This window comes from Oncorhynchus kisutch, unplaced genomic scaffold (assembly GCF_002021735.2).
Source record: "Oncorhynchus kisutch isolate 150728-3 unplaced genomic scaffold, Okis_V2 Okis02a-Okis13b_hom, whole genome shotgun sequence".
In the NCBI taxonomy this organism is placed as follows: domain Eukaryota; kingdom Metazoa; phylum Chordata; class Actinopteri; order Salmoniformes; family Salmonidae; genus Oncorhynchus; species Oncorhynchus kisutch.
The window spans coordinates 6,761,056-6,779,879 of NW_022261979.1; the positions used below are offsets into that span (position 1 = coordinate 6,761,056).

The 18,824-nt window shown below is 41.6% G+C and overlaps 1 protein-coding gene across 2 annotated transcripts in view; it reads left to right on the forward strand.

Moving 5' to 3' along the window:
- LOC109877412 (beta-1-syntrophin) overlaps positions 1 to 18,824 on the forward strand; it is a 69,141-nt gene that overhangs the window by 24,880 nt on the left and 25,437 nt on the right. For both annotated transcript variants that reach the window (XM_031811947.1, XM_031811948.1), the window contains exon 3: positions 8,115 to 8,322. In XM_031811947.1, the coding sequence (XP_031667807.1) occupies positions 8,115 to 8,322 (208 nt within the window). The remainder of the gene's footprint in view (positions 1 to 8,114; positions 8,323 to 18,824) is intronic.

Here is an 18,824-nt window from a genome sequence, read left to right on the forward strand (position 1 = left end):
ATTTAGACAGGCCTGGTATTTATACAGTCATTTAGACAGGCCTGGTATTTATACAGTCATTTAGACAGGCCTGGTATTTATACAGCCATTTAGACAGGCCTGGTCTTTATACAGTCATTTAGACAGGCCTGGTATTTATACAGTCATTTAGACAGGCCTGGTATTTATACAGTCATTTAGACAGTAGACAGGCCTGGTATTTATACAGTCATTTAGACAGGCCTGGTATTTATACAGTCATTTAGACAGGCCTGGTATTTATACAGTCATTTAGACAGGCCTGGTCTTTATACAGTCATTTAGATAGGCCTGGTATGACAGGCCTGGTCTTTATACAGTCATTTAGACAGGCCTGGTATTTATACAGTCACTTAGACAGGCCTGGTCTTTATACAGTCATTTAGATAGGCCTGGTATGACAGGCCTGGTCTTTATACAGTCATTTAGACAGGCCTGGTCTTTATACAGTCACTTAGACAGGCCTGGTATGACAGGCCTGGTATTTATACAGTCACTTAGACAGGCCTGGTATTTATACAGTCACTTAGACAGGCCTGGTATTTATACAGTCATTTAGACAGGCCTGGTCTTTATACAGTCATTTAGACAGGCCTGGTCTTTATACAGTCATTTAGACAGGCCTGGTCTTTATACAGTCATTTAGACAAGCCTGGTCTTTATACAGTCATTTAGACAGGCCTGGTCTTTATACAGTCATTTAGACAGGCCTGGTCTTTATACAGTCATTTAGAAATGCCTGGTCTTTATACAGTCATTTAGACAGGCCTGGTATTTATACAGTCATTTAGACAGGCCTGGTATGACAGGCCTGGTATTTATACAGTCATTTAGACAGGCCTGGTCTTTATACAGTCATTTAGACAGGCCTGGTATTTATACAGTCATTTAGACAGTAGACAGGCCTGGTATTTATACAGTCATTTAGACAGGCCTGGTATTTATACAGTCATTTAGACAGGCCTGGTATTTATACAGTCATTTAGACAGGCCTGGTATTTATACAGTCATTTAGACAGGCCTGGTCTTTATATAGTCATTTAGACAGGCCTGGTATTTATACAGTCATTTAGACAGGCCTGGTATTTATACAGTCATTTAGACAGGCCTGGTATTTATACAGTCATTTAGACAGGCCTGGTCTTTATACAGTCATTTAGATATGCCTGGTCTTTATACAGTCATTTAGATATGCCTGGTCTTTATACAGTCATTTAGACAGGCCTGGTATTTATACAGTCATTTAGACAGGCCTGGTATGACAGGCCTGGTATTTATACAGTCATTTAGACAGGCCTGGTCTTTATACAGTCATTTAGACAGGCCTGGTATTTATACAGTCATTTAGACAGTAGACAGGCCTGGTATTTATACAGTCATTTAGACAGGCCTGGTATTTATACAGTCATTTAGACAGGCCTGGTATTTATACAGTCATTTAGACAGGCCTGGTATTTATACAGTCATTTAGACAGGCCTGGTCTTTATACAGTCATTTAGACAGGCCTGGTATTTATACAGTCATTTAGACAGGCCTGGTATTTATACAGTCATTTAGACAGGCCTGGTATTTATACAGCCATTTAGACAGGCCTGGTCTTTATACAGTCATTTAGACAGGCCTGGTCTTTATACAGTCATTTAGACAAGCCTGGTCTTTATACAGTCATTTAGACAGGCCTGGTCTTTATACAGTCATTTAGACAGGCCTGGTCTTTATACAGTCATTAGAAATGCCTGGTCTTTATACAGTCATTTAGACAGGCCTGGTATTTATACAGTCATTTAGACAGGCCTGGTATGACAGGCATGGTATTTATACAGTCATTTAGACAGGCCTGGTCTTTATACAGTCATTTAGACAGGCCTGGTATTTATACAGTCATTTAGACAGTAGACAGGCCTGGTATTATACAGTCATTTAGACAGGCCTGGTATTTATACAGTCATTTAGACAGGTCTGGTATTTATACAGTCATTTAGACAGGCCTGGTATTTATACAGTCATTTAGACAGGCCTGGTCTTTATACAGTCATTTAGACAGGCCTGGTATTTATACAGTCATTTAGACAGGCCTGGTATTTATACAGTCATTTAGATATGCCTGGTCTTTATACAGTCATTTAGATATGCCTGGTCTTTATACAGTCATTTAGACAGGCCTGGTATTTATACAGTCATTTTAGACAGGCCTGGTATGACAGGCCTGGTATTATACAGTCATTTAGACAGGCCTGGTCTTTATACAGTCATTTAGACAGGCCTGGTATTTATACAGTCATTTAGACAGTAGACAGGCCTGGTATTTATACAGTCATTTAGACAGGCCTGGTATTTATACAGTCATTTAGACAGGCCTGGTATTTATACAGTCATTTAGACAGGCCTGGTATTTATACAGTCATTTAGACAGGCCTGGTCTTTATACAGTCATTTAGACAGGCCTGGTATTTATACAGTCATTTAGACAGGCCTGGTATTTATACAGTCATTTAGACAGGCCTGGTATTTATACAGCCATTTAGACAGGCCTGGTCTTTATACAGTCATTTAGACAGGCCTGGTATTATACAGTCATTTAGACAGGCCTGGTATTTATACAGTCATTTAGACAGTAGACAGGCCTGGTATTATACAGTCATTTAGACAGGCCTGGTATTTATACAGTCATTTAGACAGGCCTGGTATGACAGGCCTGGTCTTTATACAGTCATTTAGACAGGCCTGGTATTTATACAGTCACTTAGACAGGCCTGGTCTTTATACAGTCATTTAGATAGGCCTGGTATGACAGGCCTGGTCTTTATACAGTCATTTAGACAGGCCTGGTCTTTATACAGTCACTTAGACAGGCCTGGTATGACAGGCCTGGTATTTATACAGTCACTTAGACAGGCCTGGTATTTATACAGTCACTTAGACAGGCCTGGTATTTATACAGTCATTTAGACAGGCCTGGTCTTTATACAGTCATTTAGACAGGCCTGGTCTTTATACAGTCATTTAGACAGGCCTGGTCTTTATACAGTCATTTAGACAAGCCTGGTCTTTATACAGTCATTTAGACAGGCCTGGTCTTTATACAGTCATTTAGACAGGCCTGGTCTTTATACAGTCATTTAGAAATGCCTGGTCTTTATACAGTCATTTAGACAGGCCTGGTATTTATACAGTCATTTAGACAGGCCTGGTATGACAGGCCTGGTATTTATACAGTCATTTAGACAGGCCTGGTCTTTATACAGTCATTTAGACAGGCCTGGTATTTATACAGTCATTTAGACAGTAGACAGGCCTGGTATTTATACAGTCATTTAGACAGGCCTGGTATTTATACAGTCATTTAGACAGGCCTGGTATTTATACAGTCATTTAGACAGGCCTGGTATTTATACAGTCATTTAGACAGGCCTGGTCTTTATATAGTCATTTAGACAGGCCTGGTATTTATACAGTCATTTAGACAGGCCTGGTATTTATACAGTCATTTAGACAGGCCTGGTATTTATACAGTCATTTAGACAGGCCTGGTCTTTATACAGTCATTTAGATATGCCTGGTCTTTATACAGTCATTTAGATATGCCTGGTCTTTATACAGTCATTTAGACAGGCCTGGTATTTATACAGTCATTTAGACAGGCCTGGTATGACAGGCCTGGTATTTATACAGTCATTTAGACAGGCCTGGTCTTTATACAGTCATTTAGACAGGCCTGGTATTTATACAGTCATTTAGACAGTAGACAGGCCTGGTATTTATACAGTCATTTAGACAGGCCTGGTATTTATACAGTCATTTAGACAGGCCTGGTATTTATACAGTCATTTAGACAGGCCTGGTATTTATACAGTCATTTAGACAGGCCTGGTCTTTATACAGTCATTTAGACAGGCCTGGTATTTATACAGTCATTTAGACAGGCCTGGTATTATACAGTCATTTAGACAGGCCTGGTATTTATACAGCCATTTAGACAGGCCTGGTCTTTATACAGTCATTTAGACAGGCCTGGTATTTATACAGTCATTTAGACAGGCCTGGTATGACAGGCCTGGTATTTATACAGTCATTTAGACAGGCCTGGTCTTTATACAGTCATTTAGACAGGCCTGGTATTTATACAGTCATTTATACAGTAGACAGGCCTGGTATTTATACAGTCATTTAGACAGGCCTGGTATTTATACAGTCATTTAGACAGGCCTGGTCTTTATACAGTCATTTAGACAGGCCTGGTATTTATACAGTCATTTAGACAGGCCTGGTATTTATAAAGTCATTTAGACAGGCCTGGTATTTATACAGCCATTTAGACAGGCCTGGTATTTATACAGTCATTTAGACAGGCCTGGTATTTATACAGTCATTTAGACAGGCCTGGTATGACAGGCCTGGTATTTATACAGTCATTTAGACAGGCCTGGTATTTATACAGTCATTTATACAGTCATTTAGACAGGCCTGGTATTTATACAGTCACTTAGACAGGCCTGGTCTTTATACAGTCATTTAGACAGGCCTGGTATTTATACAGTCATTTAGACAGGCCTGGTATTTATACAGTCATTTAGACAGGCCTGGTATTTATACAGTCATTTAGACAGGCCTGGTATTTATACAGTCATGTAGACAGGCCTGGTATTTATACAGTCATTTAGACAGGCCTGGTCTTTATACAGTCATTTAGACAGGCCTGGTATTTATACAGTCATTTATACAGTCATTTAGACATGCCTGGTATTTATACAGTCACTTAGACAGGCCTGGTCTTTATACAGTCATTTAGACAGGCCTGGTATTTATACAGTCATTTAGACAGGCCTGGTATTTATACAGTCATTTAGACAGGCCTGGTATTTATACAGTCATTTAGACAGGCCTGGTATTTATACAGTCATGTAGACAGGCCTGGTATTTATATAGTCAATTAGACAGGCCTGGTCTTTATACAGTCATTTAGACAGGCCTGGTATTTATACAGTCATTTAGACAGGCCTGGTATTTATACAGTCATTTAGACAGGCCTGGTATTTATACAGTCATTTAGACAGGCCTGGTCTTTATACAGTCATTTAGACAGGCCTGGTCTTTATACAGTCATTTAGACAGGCCTGGTCTTTATACAGTCATTTAGACAGGCCTGGTATTTATACAGTCATTTAGACAGGCCTGGTATTTATACAGTCATTTAGACAGGCCTGGTATTTATACAGTCATTTAGACAGGCCTGGTATTTATACAGTCATGTAGACAGGCCTGGTATTTATATAGTCAATTAGACAGGCCTGGTCTTTATACAGTCATTTAGACAGGCCTGGTATTTATACAGTCATTTAGACAGGCCTGGTCTTTATACAGTCATTTAGACAGGCCTGGTCTTTATACAGTCATTTAGACAGGCCTGGTCTTTATACAGTCATTTAGATATGACACACAAACATCACTACTTAGATGGTTATATTGTCATGTTTGTTACTATCGTTCTACTGTTAGTGTGATACTGCAACACTGACAACAGAGGTAAGACCTATGTGCTGTGTCACAGAAATATAATTACTAGAAGGGGAAGGCCCTCAGAGCCATGGCAATTTGACTTGAAAGTGAATTGTCCCACAGTTCTAGTAGTTCTATGTCTATGCTCTTTGGTCTGTGAGATGAACCACACTATGAAGAGGAAATCAGTCACTGAGGGGTTAGACCACAGCTAACCTACTTAATGAAGAGCCAATATGGCTCACATACGGTGCATTCAGAAAGTATTCAGACCCCTTGACTCTTTCCACAGTTTGCTACGTTAAAGTCTTATTCTAAAATGAAAAAATAAATAAAATCCTCATCAATCTACACACAATACCCCATATTTACAAAGCAAATACTTGTTTTGGTGTTTATAACAAAAATTAAATATCACTTTTACAGCACATAGGTCTTACCTCTGTTGTCAGTGTTGCAGTATCACACTAACAGTAGAACGACAGTAACAAACATGACAATATAACCATCAAAGTAGTGAATGTTTTATCCAGTCTGCCCCAAAACACATCAGATGTAAATCACACACTACCACAACCTAGTATCTGTTTGTATTGAGTGATATTTACTGGCGTCACTACAATGTTTTGGTGGTGTATTAAATACCTCCATCGTTTCAGCACGTTGCTCACAACAACAGACCAACCTTCAGGTACTTTAGACCTACATACTGGAAGATGCCTGTTACCACACAAACACACATGCTGCTATCTGAGATGTTCAGCACGTTGCTCACAACAACAGACCAACCTTCAGGTACTTTAGAGCTACATACTGGAAGATGCCTGTTACCACACATGCTGCTATCTGAGATATTCAGCACGTTGCTCACAACAACAGACCAACCTTCAGGTACTTTAGAGCTACATACTGGAAGATGCCTGTTACCACACAAACACACATGCTGCTATCTGAGATGTTCCGGACGTGTGCTGCTGGCTTGTTGTAGCTGACACTGGTAGAGAGGAGCAGAGCTCTCGTCACTAGTGGAAATGTAAACAGCTGTTAGGTGAGATGTCCACACTACCCAGCCAGGAGAGGAGAGAGTTTCCTCCCTCAGACAGATTTACTGCATCTCTCTCTCTCTCTCTCTCTCTCTCTCTCTCTCTCTCTCTCTCTCTCTCTCTCTCTCTCTCTCTCTCTCTCTCTCTCTCTCTCTCTCTCTCTCTCTCTCTCTCTCTCCTCTCTCTCTCTCTCTCTCTCTCTCTCTCTCTCTCTCTCTCTTTTCTCTCTCTCTCTCTCTCTCTCTCTCTCTCTCTCTCTCTCTCTCTCTCTCTCAGAGAGATGCAGTAAATCTGTCTGAGGAGGGAGGAAACTCTCTCCTCTCTGGAGACAGAGAGACAGAGCCAGACAGACAGAGAGAGAGTAAAACGATGCTCAAGTGTAAAACAGTTTTTGCATGCTTATTTTAGCTTGAGATATTTGCCTTTTGCGAGCAGTTTTTTTCCCTCTCAAATAAAAAGCAGTTTGTCAGTGGAAAACGAACAGGTAGACAGACCATCATTGACCAGGAAAGGCATTGAAAGATTTGCCACACAGTGAGTCCACTTTCTAAATCTGGCATTGGCTTCTTTAATGGCTCAGTAGTTAGTGTCCCATGTTGGAGAGATGACTGGATGTGGATGGGCCTTGAATGGGGAGAACACACCTGGGTTCAAATACTATTTGAAGTCTTTCAAATATTTTAGTTGTGCTTGATTGAGCTTGTAAGTGCAATGCCCACCCATCTGGCACTCCAGGCAGACTAAAGCAAACGCTCAAAGTATACAACATGATTCCAAATAGTCTTTGAACCCAGCAGGTCTGGGGGAGAGCTTGGACCTCTTTCCAGGAACCAACCAGCCAGCCAGCCTCTAACTAACGTAAACACTCCCTCCATATGACATCTGACTTCTGTTTCCCCTCAATCAAGTCTCTGGTTTCTATTTTTAACTGTGGTGGGGGTTGGTGGGGGCGAGTAGGAGAGAGAGCACCTGCAGTTGATCTAGTGGTTTGTGACATCATGATAACATGGTCTCCCACTGTCTCTGATTAATGACAGGTAGATGTATCAACAGTGGTCATACTCAAGGCCCAGGTCTGAGGTGAAAACGGTTTCCTTCAACCTTGTTCATTTTATGTATTTTTTGTTGTTAGCTGAATGTTTTCATAATATACTTAGCTAATGTTTCCAATACCAAAAAGGCTTGAAACTTACTGCACATCCCACAAGTGACAAACCAAACTTTATCAACCCATGATGAGGAAGCAGGTCTGTAAATAAATACATACCCACTGTACACAGTGCTAGGTACATCAAAGGAAATGTTTATCTTAGCCAGAAGAAGAGACGCTGTGTGAAACAGTCTTTTAGTGGTGCTTGGGATCATTTCCATTCACTTAGGACATCATCAAGCACACAGGGGCCATCTTCCTTTCCCTTCAAAGGGAAGTAGTCTTTGTTGAACTGAAGAAGCCTTTTTCTCATGTCCACTGAAAGCTGTGCTATGGGAGCTATTTGCCTGTGTCCAAACTAATTCACAGCTTTGTGAATGTCTCTCCGTCTGTTTGTGTCCTCCAGGCAGTTAGAGCTGCACTCTCCGGACGCCAAGCATACGGTGGTGTTACGGTGTAGAGACACAGCCTCGGCCCAGGCCTGGTTCGAGGTCATGCAGTCGGCGACCTCTAACCTCATCCACAAGGTCATCACAGAGGTCAAAGAGCACACGGGAAGAACAGGAATCGCAGGGAGCAGAGAGATCAGACACTTGGGCTGGCTGGCTGAGAAGGTAGGATTTACTCTGTACTTTATTGAATGTTGGTGCAGGAAAACACCTGAAAGAAACGTGCTCACCTTTAATCAGACCTATAATATACCTTCACAGACCACCTTCTGATAATAACTCATATGTGATGTTTGTGAATCAGACCTATAATATACCTTCACAGACCACCTTCTGATAATAACTCATATGTGATGTTTGTGAATCAGACCTATAATATACCTTCACAGACCACCTTCTGATAATAGCTCATATGTGATGTTTGTGAATCAGACCTATAATATACCTTCACAGACCACCTTTTGATAATAACTCATATGTGATGTTTGTGAATCAGACCTATAATATACCTTCACAGACCACCTTCTGATAATAGCTCATATGTGATGTTTGTGAATCAGACCTATAATATACCTTCACAGACCACCTTCTGATAATAACTCATATGTGATGTCTGTGAATCAGACCTATAATATACCTTCACAGCCCACCTTCTGATAATAACTCATATGTGATGTTTGTGAATCAGACCTATAATATACCTTCACAGACCACCTTCTGATAATAACTCATATGTGATGTCTGTGAATCAGACCTATAATATACCTTCACAGCCCACCTTCTGATAATAACTCATATGTGATGTTTGTGAATCAGACCTATAATATTTCTTCACAGACCACCTTCTGATAATAACTCATATGTGATGTCTGTGAATCAGACCTATAATATACCTTCACAGCCCACCTTCTGATAATAACTCATATGTGATGTCTGTGAATCAGACCTATAATATACCTTCACAGACCACCTTCTGATAATAACTCATATGTGATGTCTGTGAATCAGACCTATAATATACCTTCACAGCCCACCTTCTGATAACTCATATGTGATGTCTGTGAATCAGACCTATAATATACCTTCACAGCCCACCTTCTGATAATAACTCATATGTGATGTTTGTGAATCAGACCTATAATATACCTTCACAGACCACCTTCTGATAATAACTCATATGTGATGTCTGTGAATCAGACCTATAATATACCTTCACAGACCACCTTCTGATAATAACTCATATGTGATGTCTGTGAATCAGACCTATAATATACCTTCACAGCCCACCTTCTGATAACTCATATGTGATGTCTGTGAATCAGACCTATAATATACCTTCACAGACCACCTTCTGATAATAACTCATATGTGATGTTTGTGAATCAGACCTATAATATACCTTCACAGCCCACCTTCTGATAATAACTCATATGTGATGTCTGTGAATCAGACCTATAATATACCTTCACAGACCACCTTCTGATAATAACTCATATGTGATGTCTGTGAATCAGACCTATAATATACCTTCACAGCCCACCTTCTGATAATAACTCATATGTGATGTTTGTGAATCAGACCTATAATATACCTTCACAGCCCACCTTCTGATTATAGCTCATATGTGATGTTTGTGAATCAGACCTATAATATACCTTCACAGCCCACCTTCTGATAATAGCTCATATGTGATGTTTGTGAGGCAGTTATACGATGGTGAGCCAAGCATTCTTGGAACCAGTATAGATGATGCAGTAGTTTCCAACAGAAGAAGCCCGGATGGGGGCTTTGTAGTGTTCCTTCTATACAGTACAGCACCTATTGATCCCAGGTGACTTTTCCCTGCCTGACTCCAGGTTTCCCCCCCCCTTCCTCGTCCTCCTCTAAATCCTCTTTCATCACTCTCTTATTAGTCAGGGCCTGCCTGGCAGAGAGAGAGCGATACGGCTAATACTGAGTAGACTATAGCCCTGTACTTTGGGCAGTCAGTCAGCCAGTCAGTCAGTCAGCCAGTCAGTCAGTCAGTCAGTCTGCCAAGCCAAGCCAGAGGATGCTCTCCAGGCTTCTTAATGAGTTCCTCTTGTATTACTGCCTGCCTGCCCCATTGTGAGTCACAAATGGCACCCTAGTGCACTATATAGGGAATATGGTGCCATTTGGGATGCAGTTTCTGCAGTCTGTGAATAATTATAAGGGCCTAAAGCCTTTCAGCGTGTGTGGAGTGGAGTGGTCTGCCTAGGCTTCGCCTGCCGTCCCATGTTCCTTTGCACAACATCAATCTGACACACTCAGGAGTCTGAGTCTCTACTTAGCTGTGTGATGGTCAACACACTACAGACTGGAGTCAGTCTCTACTTAGCTGTGTGATGGTCAACACACTACAGACTCAGGAGTCTGAGTCTCTACTTAGCTGTGTGATGGTCAACACACTACAGACTCAGGAGTCTGAGTCTCTACTTAGCTGTGTGATGGTCAACACACTACAGACTGGAGTCAGTCTCTACTTAGCTGTGTGATGGTCAACACACTACAGACTCAGGAGTCTGAGTCTCTACTTAGCTGTGTGATGGTCAACACACTACAGACTCAGGAGTCTGAGTCTCTACTTAGCTGTGTGATGGTCAACACACTACAGACTCAGGAGTCTGAGTCTCTACTTAGCTGTGTGATGGTCAACACACTACAGACTCAGGAGTCTGAGTCTCTACTTAGCTGTGTGATGGTCAACACACTACAGACTCAGGAGTCTGAGTCTCTACTTAGCTGTGTGATGGTCAACACACTACAGACTCAGGAGTCTGAGTCTCTACTTAGCTGTGTGATGGTCAACACACTACAGACTGGAGTCAGTCTCTACTTAGCTGTGTGATGGTCAGCACACTACAGGCTGGAGTCAGTCTCTACTTAGCTGTGTGATGGTCAGCACACTACAGGCTGGAGTCTGAGTCTCTACTTAGCTGTGTGATGATCAACACACTACAGACTGGAGTCAGTCTCTACTTAGCTGTGGGATGATCAACACACTACAGACTGGAGTCAGTCTCTACTTAGCTGTGTGATGGTCAACACACTACAGGCTGGAGTCAGTCTCTACTTAGCTGTGTGATGGTCAACACACTACAGGCTGGAGTCAGTCTCTACTTAGCTGTGTGATGGAGAGGAGAGGAAAGGAGAGGAGAGGAAAGAAGAGGAGAGGAGAGGAGAGGAGAGGAGAGGAGAGGAGAGGAGAGGAGAGGAAAGAAGAGGAGAGGAGAGGAGAGGAGAGGAGAGGAGAGGAGAGGAGAGGAGAGGATCCTTGTTTTACAGCCTTGTTGAAGTTGCTCTGTGCAACTGTCCTGAGCCTGGTTTTTAACCACAGACTTTATATTCACTCTCATACTATAGGCAATTATACTGTGGCAGCGTTTTAAATTGAATGATTGTTACACACTAACTATGTGGTTGTGTAGGCTTTAGTTAGAACGACGTTTGTGAGCCTGTATATGGTGTTTTAATATGGTTACCTGGCAACATGTGTTGGTAATGTTATAGGATTGACCTATGGCCACCAGAATCACATGCTCTCACAACTAGCTGAGGACCTCATAGTGAGACAAGAGGCTTATGGTTATGAGGATTGTGCTGTAACTTTCATAATGAGGATTCTGCTGTAACTAAGCTTTTATAATGAGGATTGTGCTGTAACTAAGCTTTTATAATGAGGATTCTGCTGTAACTAAGCTTTTATAATGAGGATTCTGCTGTAACTAAGCTTTTATAATGAGGATTCTGCTGTAACTAAGCTTTTATAATGAGGATTGTGCTGTAACTTTTATAATGAGGATTGTGCTGTAACTAGGTGTTCATAATGAGGATTGTGCTGTAACTAGGTGTTCATAATGAGGATTGTGCTGTAACTAGGTGTTCATAATGAGGATCGTGCTGTAACTAGGTGTTCATAATGAGGATTGTGCTGTAACTAGGTGTTCATAATGAGGATTGTGCTGTAACTAGGTGTTCATAATGAGGATTGTGCTGTAACTAGGTGTTCATAATGAGGATTGTGCTGTAACTAGGTGTTCATAATGAGGATTGTGCTGTAACTAGGTGTTCATAATGAGGATTGTGCTGTAACTAGGTGTTCATAATGAGGATTGTGCTGTAACTAGGTGTTCATAATGAGGATTGTGCTGTAACTAGGTGTTCATAATGAGGATTGTGCTGTAACTAGGTGTTCATAATGAGGATTGTGCTGTAACTAGGTGTTCATAATGAGGATTGTGCTGTAACTAGGTGTTCATAATGAGGATTGTGCTGTAACTAGGTGTTCATAATGAGGATTGTGCTGTAACTAGGTGTTCATAATGAGGATTGTGCTGTAACTAGGTGTTCATAATGAGGATTGTGCTGTAACTAGGTGTTCATAATGAGGATTGTGCTGTAACTAGGTGTTCATAATGAGGATTGTGCTGTAACTAGGTGTTCATAATGAGGATTGTGCTGTAACTAGGTGTTCATAATGAGGATTGTGCTGTAACTAGGTGTTCATAATGAGGATTGTGCTGTAACTAGGTGTTCATAATGAGGATTGTGCTGTAACTAGGTGTTCATAATGAGGATTGTGCTGTAACTAGGCGTTCATAATGAGGATTGTGCTGTAACTAGGTGTTCATAATGAGGATTGTGCTGTAACTAGGTGTTCATAATGAGGATCGTGCTGTAACTAAGCTTTTATAATGAGGATTGTGCTGTAACTAGGTGTTCATAATGAGGATCGTGCTGTAACTAGGTGTTCATAATGAGGATTGTGATGTACCTTTCATAATGAGGATTGTGCTGTAACTAGGTGTTCATAATGAGGATTGTGCTGTACCTTTCATAATGAGGATGGTGCTGTACCTTTCATAATGAGGATTGTGCTGTACCTTTCATAATGAGGATGGTGCTGTACCTTTCATAATGAGGATGGTGCTGTACCTTTCATAATGAGGATGGTGCTGTACCTTTCATAATGAGGATGGTGCTGTACCTTTCATAATGAGGATGGTTATGCTGTATAATGTTATGGAAGCCGGTGTTGTATTGGGTGTCTGGGAGTTGAGAGTTTATCTACAGGCCAAGATAAATAAACTGTATAAAGTGCCTTCCTGTGAAAAATAACCAAGATTTTGTTACTAAGACTCAGTTACATAGAGAAAAATGCTGAAGACGTTCAAGGTTGTGTCTTTGATGTTAGTTTTATGTGCTTATCACTCTTGCTAAATTGTATTTTCTAGTCCATAACATTCCCTCCATTGCACCAGTAACCCCCATGCAAATGACAGCAGCAGCCCGTCACTGTGTGTGGTGTGTTTTCTCCTAGACAGAGAGTATTCTAACACGGTGTGGTGTGTTTTCTCCTAGACAGAGAGTATTCTAACACGGTGTGGTGTGTTTTCTCCTAGACAGAGAGTATTCTAACACGGTGTGGTGTGTTTTCTCCTAGACAGAGAGTATTCTAACACGGTGTGTTTTCTCCTAGACAGAGAGTATTCTAACACGGTGTGTTTTCTCCTAGACAGAGAGTATTCTAACATGGTGTGGTGTGTTTTCTCCTAGACAGAGAGTATTCTAACACGGTGTGGTGTGTTTTCTCCTAGACAGAGAGTATTCTAACACTGTGTGGTGTGTTTTCTCCTAGACAGAGAGTATTCTAACATGGTGTGGTGTGTTTTCTCCTAGACAGAGAGTATTCTAACATGGTGTGGTGTGTTTTCTCCTAGACAGAGAGTATTCTAACATGGTCTGTGTGGTGTGTTTCCTCCCAGACAGAGAGTATTCTAACATGGTGTGGTGTGTTCTCTCCTAGACAGAGAGTATTCTAACATGGTGTGGTGTGTTTTCTCCCAGACAGAGAGTATTCTAACACGGTGTGGTGTGTTTTCTCCCAGACAGAGAGTATTCTAACACGGTGTGGTGTGTTTTCTCCCAGACAGAGAGTATTCTAACATGGTGTGGTGTGTTTTCTCCTAGACAGAGAGTATTCTAACACGGTGTGGTGTGTTTTCTCCTAGACAGAGAGTATTCTAACACGGTGTGGTGTGTTTTCTCCCAGACAGAGAGTATTCTAACATGGTGTGGTGTGTTTTCTCCTAGACAGAGAGTATTCTAACATGGTGTGGTGTGTTTTCTCCTAGACAGAGAGTATTCTAACATGGTCTGTGTGGTGTGTTTCCTCCCAGACAGAGAGTATTCTAACATGGTGTGGTGTGTTTTCTCCTAGACAGACAGTATCCTAACATGGTGTGGTGTGTTTTCTCCCAGACAGAGAGTATTCTAACACGGTGTGGTGTGTTTTCTCCCAGACAGAGAGTATTCTAACACGGTGTGGTGTGTTTTCTCCTAGACAGAGAGTATTCTAACACGGTGTGGTGTGTTTTCTCCTAGACAGAGAGTATTCTAACATGGTGTGGTGTGTTTTCTCCTAGACAGAGAGTATTCTAACATGGTGTGGTGTGTTTTCTCCTAGACAGAGAGTATTCTAACATGGTGTGGTGTGTTTTCTCCTAGACAGAGAGTATTCTAACATGGTGTGGTGTGTTTTCTCCCAGACAGAGAGTATTCTAACACGGTGTGGTGTGTTTTCTCCCAGACAGAGAGTATTCTAACATGGTGTGGTGTGTTTTCTCCCAGACAGAGAGTATTCTAACACGGTGTGGTGTGTTTTCTCCTAGACAGAGAGTATTCTAACACGGTGTGGTGTGTTTTCTCCTAGACAGAGAGTATTCTAACATGGTGTGGTGTGTTTTCTCCTAGACAGAGAGTATTCTAACATGGTGTGGTGTGTTTTCTCCTAGACAGAGAGTATTCTAACATGGTGTGGTGTGTTTTCTCCTAGACAGAGAGTATTCTAACATGGTGTGGTGTGTTTTCTCCCAGACAGAGAGTATTCTAACACGGTGTGGTGTGTTTTCTCCTAGACAGAGAGTATTCTAACATGGTGTGGTGTGTTTTCTCCTAGACAGAGAGTATTCTAACATGGTGTGGTGTGTTTTCTCCTAGACAGAGAGTATTCTAACACGGTGTGTTTTCTCCTAGACAGAGAGTATTCTAACACGGTGTGGTGTGTTTTCTCCTAGACAGAGAGTATTCTAACATGGTGTGGTGTGTTTTCTCCCAGACAGAGAGTATTCTAACACGGTGTGGTGTGTTTTCTCCCAGACAGAGAGTATTCTAACATGGTGTGTGTGGTGTGTTTTCTCCTAGACAGAGAGTATTCTAACACGGGTGTGGTGTGTTTTCTCCTAGACAGAGAGTATTCTAACACGGTGTGGTGTGTTTTCTCCCAGACAGAGAGTATTCTAACACTGTGTGGTGTGTTTTCTCCTAGACAGAGAGTATTCTAACACTGTGTGGTGTGTTTTCTCCCAGACAGAGAGTATTCTAACATGGTGTGGTGTGTTTTCTCCTAGACAGAGAATATTCTAACACGGTGTGGTGTGTTTTCTCCCAGACAGAGAGTATTCTAACATGGTGTGGTGTGTTTTCTCCTAGACAGAGAGTATTCTAACACGGTGTGTTTTCTCCTAGACAGAGAGTATTCTAACACGGTGTGGTGTGTTTTCTCCTAGACAGAGAGTATTGTAACATGGTGTGGTGTGTTTTCTCCCAGACAGAGAGTATTCTAACACTGTGTGGTGTGTTTTCTCCTAGACATAGAGTATTCTAACACAGTGTGGTGTGTTTTCTCCTAGACAGAGAGTATTCTAACATGGTGTGGTGTGTTTTCTCCTAGACAGAGAATATTCTAACACGGTGTGGTGTGTTTTCTCCCAGACAGAGAGTATTCTAACATGGTGTGGTGTGTTTTCTCCTAGACAGAGAGTATTCTAACACGGTGTGTTTTCTCCTAGACAGAGAGTATTCTAACATGGTGTGGTGTGTTTTCTCCTAGACAGAGAGTATTCTAACACGGTGTGGTGTGTTTTCTCCTAGACAGAGAGTATTCTAACACTGTGTGGTGTGTTTTCTCCTAGACAGAGAGTATTCTAACATGGTGTGGTGTGTTTTCTCCTAGACAGAGAGTATTCTAACACTGTGTGGTGTGTTTTCTCCTAGACAGAGAGTATTCTAACACGGTGTGGTGTGTTTTCTCCTAGACAGAGAGTATTCTAACACGGTGTGGTGTGTTTTCTCCTAGACAGAGAGTATTCTAACATGGTGTGGTGTGTTTTCTCCTAGACAGAGAGTAATCTAACACGGTGTGTTTTCTCCTAGACAGAGAGTATTCTAACACAGTGTGTTTTCTCCTAGACAGAGAGTATTCTAACATGGTGTGGTGTGTTTTCTCCCAGACAGAGAGTATTCTAACATGGTGTGGTGTGTTTTCTCCTAGACAGAGAGTATTCTAACACTGTGTGGTGTGTTTTCTCCCAGACAGAGAGTATTCTAACACTGTGTGGTGTGTTTTCTCCTAGACAGAGAGTATTCTAACACGGTGTGGTGTGTTTTCTCCTAGACAGAGAGTATTCTAACATGGTGTGGTGTGTTTTCTCCTAGACAGAGAGTATTCTAACATGGTGTGGTGTGTTTTCTCCTAGACAGAGAGTATTCTAACATGGTGTGGTGTGTTTTCTCCTAGACAGAGAGTATTCTAACATGGTGTGGTGTGTTTTCTCCCAGACAGAGAGTATTCTAACACGGTGTGGTGTGTTTTCTCCTAGACATAGAGTATTCTAACATGGTGTGGTGTGTTTTCTCCTAGACAGAGAGTATTCTAACATGGTGTGGTGTGTTTTCTCCTAGACATAGAGTATTCTAACACAGTGTGGTGTGTTTTCTCCTAGACAGAGAGTATTCTAACATGGTGTGGTGTGTTTTCTCCTAGACAGAGAATATTCTAACACGGTGTGGTGTGTTTTCTCCCAGACAGAGAGTATTCTAACATGGTGTGGTGTGTTTTCTCCTAGACAGAGAGTATTCTAACACGGTGTGTTTTCTCCTAGACAGAGAGTATTCTAACATGGTGTGGTGTGTTTTCTCCTAGACAGAGAGTATTCTAACACGGTGTGGTGTGTTTTCTCCTAGACAGAGAGTATTCTAACACTGTGTGGTGTGTTTTCTCCTAGACAGAGAGTATTCTAACATGGTGTGGTGTGTTTTCTCCTAGACAGAGAGTATTCTAACACTGTGTGGTGTGTTTTCTCCTAGACAGAGAGTATTCTAACACGGTGTGGTGTGTTTTCTCCTAGACAGAGAGTATTCTAACACGGTGTGGTGTGTTTTCTCCTAGACAGAGAGTATTCTAACATGGTGTGGTGTGTTTTCTCCTAGACAGAGAGTAATCTAACACGGTGTGTTTTCTCCTAGACAGAGAGTATTCTAACACAGTGTGTTTTCTCCTAGACAGAGAGTATTCTAACATGGTGTGGTGTGTTTTCTCCCAGACAGAGAGTATTCTAACATGGTGTGGTGTGTTTTCTCCTAGACAGAGAGTATTCTAACACTGTGTGGTGTGTTTTCTCCCAGACAGAGAGTATTCTAACACTGTGTGGTGTGTTTTCTCCTAGACAGAGAGTATTCTAACACGGTGTGGTGTGTTTTCTCCTAGACAGAGAGTATTCTAACATGGTGTGGTGTGTTTTCTCCTAGACAGAGAGTATTCTAACATGGTGTGGTGTGTTTTCTCCTAGACAGAGAGTATTCTAACATGGTGTGGTGTGTTTTCTCCTAGACAGAGAGTATTCTAACATGGTGTGGTGTGTTTTCTCCTAGACAGAGAGTATTCTAACACGGTGTGGTGTGTTTTCTCCTAGACAGAGAGTATTCTAACACGGTGTGGTGTGTTTTCTCCTAGACAGAGAGTATTCTAACATGGTGTGGTGTGTTTTCTCCTAGACAGAGAGTAATCTAACACGGTGTGTTTTCTCCTAGACAGAGAGTATTCTAACACAGTGTGTTTTCTCCTAGACAGAGAGTATTCTAACATGGTGTGGTGTGTTTTCTCCCAGACAGAGAGTATTCTAACATGGTGTGGTGTGTTTTCTCCTAGACAGAGAGTATTCTAACACTGTGTGGTGTGTTTTCTCCCAGACAGAGAGTATTCTAACACTGTGTGGTGTGTTTTCTCCTAGACAGAGAGTATTCTAACACGGTGTGGTGTGTTTTCTCCTAGACAGAGAGTATTCTAACATGGTGTGGTGTGTTTTCTCCTAGACAGAGAGTATTCTAACATGGTGTGGTGTGTTTTCTCCTAGACAGAGAGTATTCTAACATGGTGTGGTGTGTTTTCTCCTAGACAGAGAGTATTCTAACATGGTGTGGTGTGTTTTCTCCCAGACAGAGAGTATTCTAACACGGTGTGGTGTGTTTTCTCCTAGACAGAGAGTATTCTAACATGGTGTGGTGTGTTTTCTCCTAGACAGAGAGTATTCTAACATGGTGTGGTGTGTTTTCTCCTAGACAGAGAGTATTCTAACACGGTGTGTTTTCTCCTAGACAGAGAGTATTCTAACACGGTGTGGTGTGTTTTCTCCTAGACAGAGAGTATTCTAACATGGTGTGGTGTGTTTTCTCCCAGATAGAGAGTATTCTAACACGGTGTGGTGTGTTTTCTCCCAGACAGAGAGTATTCTAACATGGTGTGTGTGGTGTGTTTTCTCCTAGACAGAGAGTATTCTAACACGGTGTGGTGTGTTTTCTCCTAGACA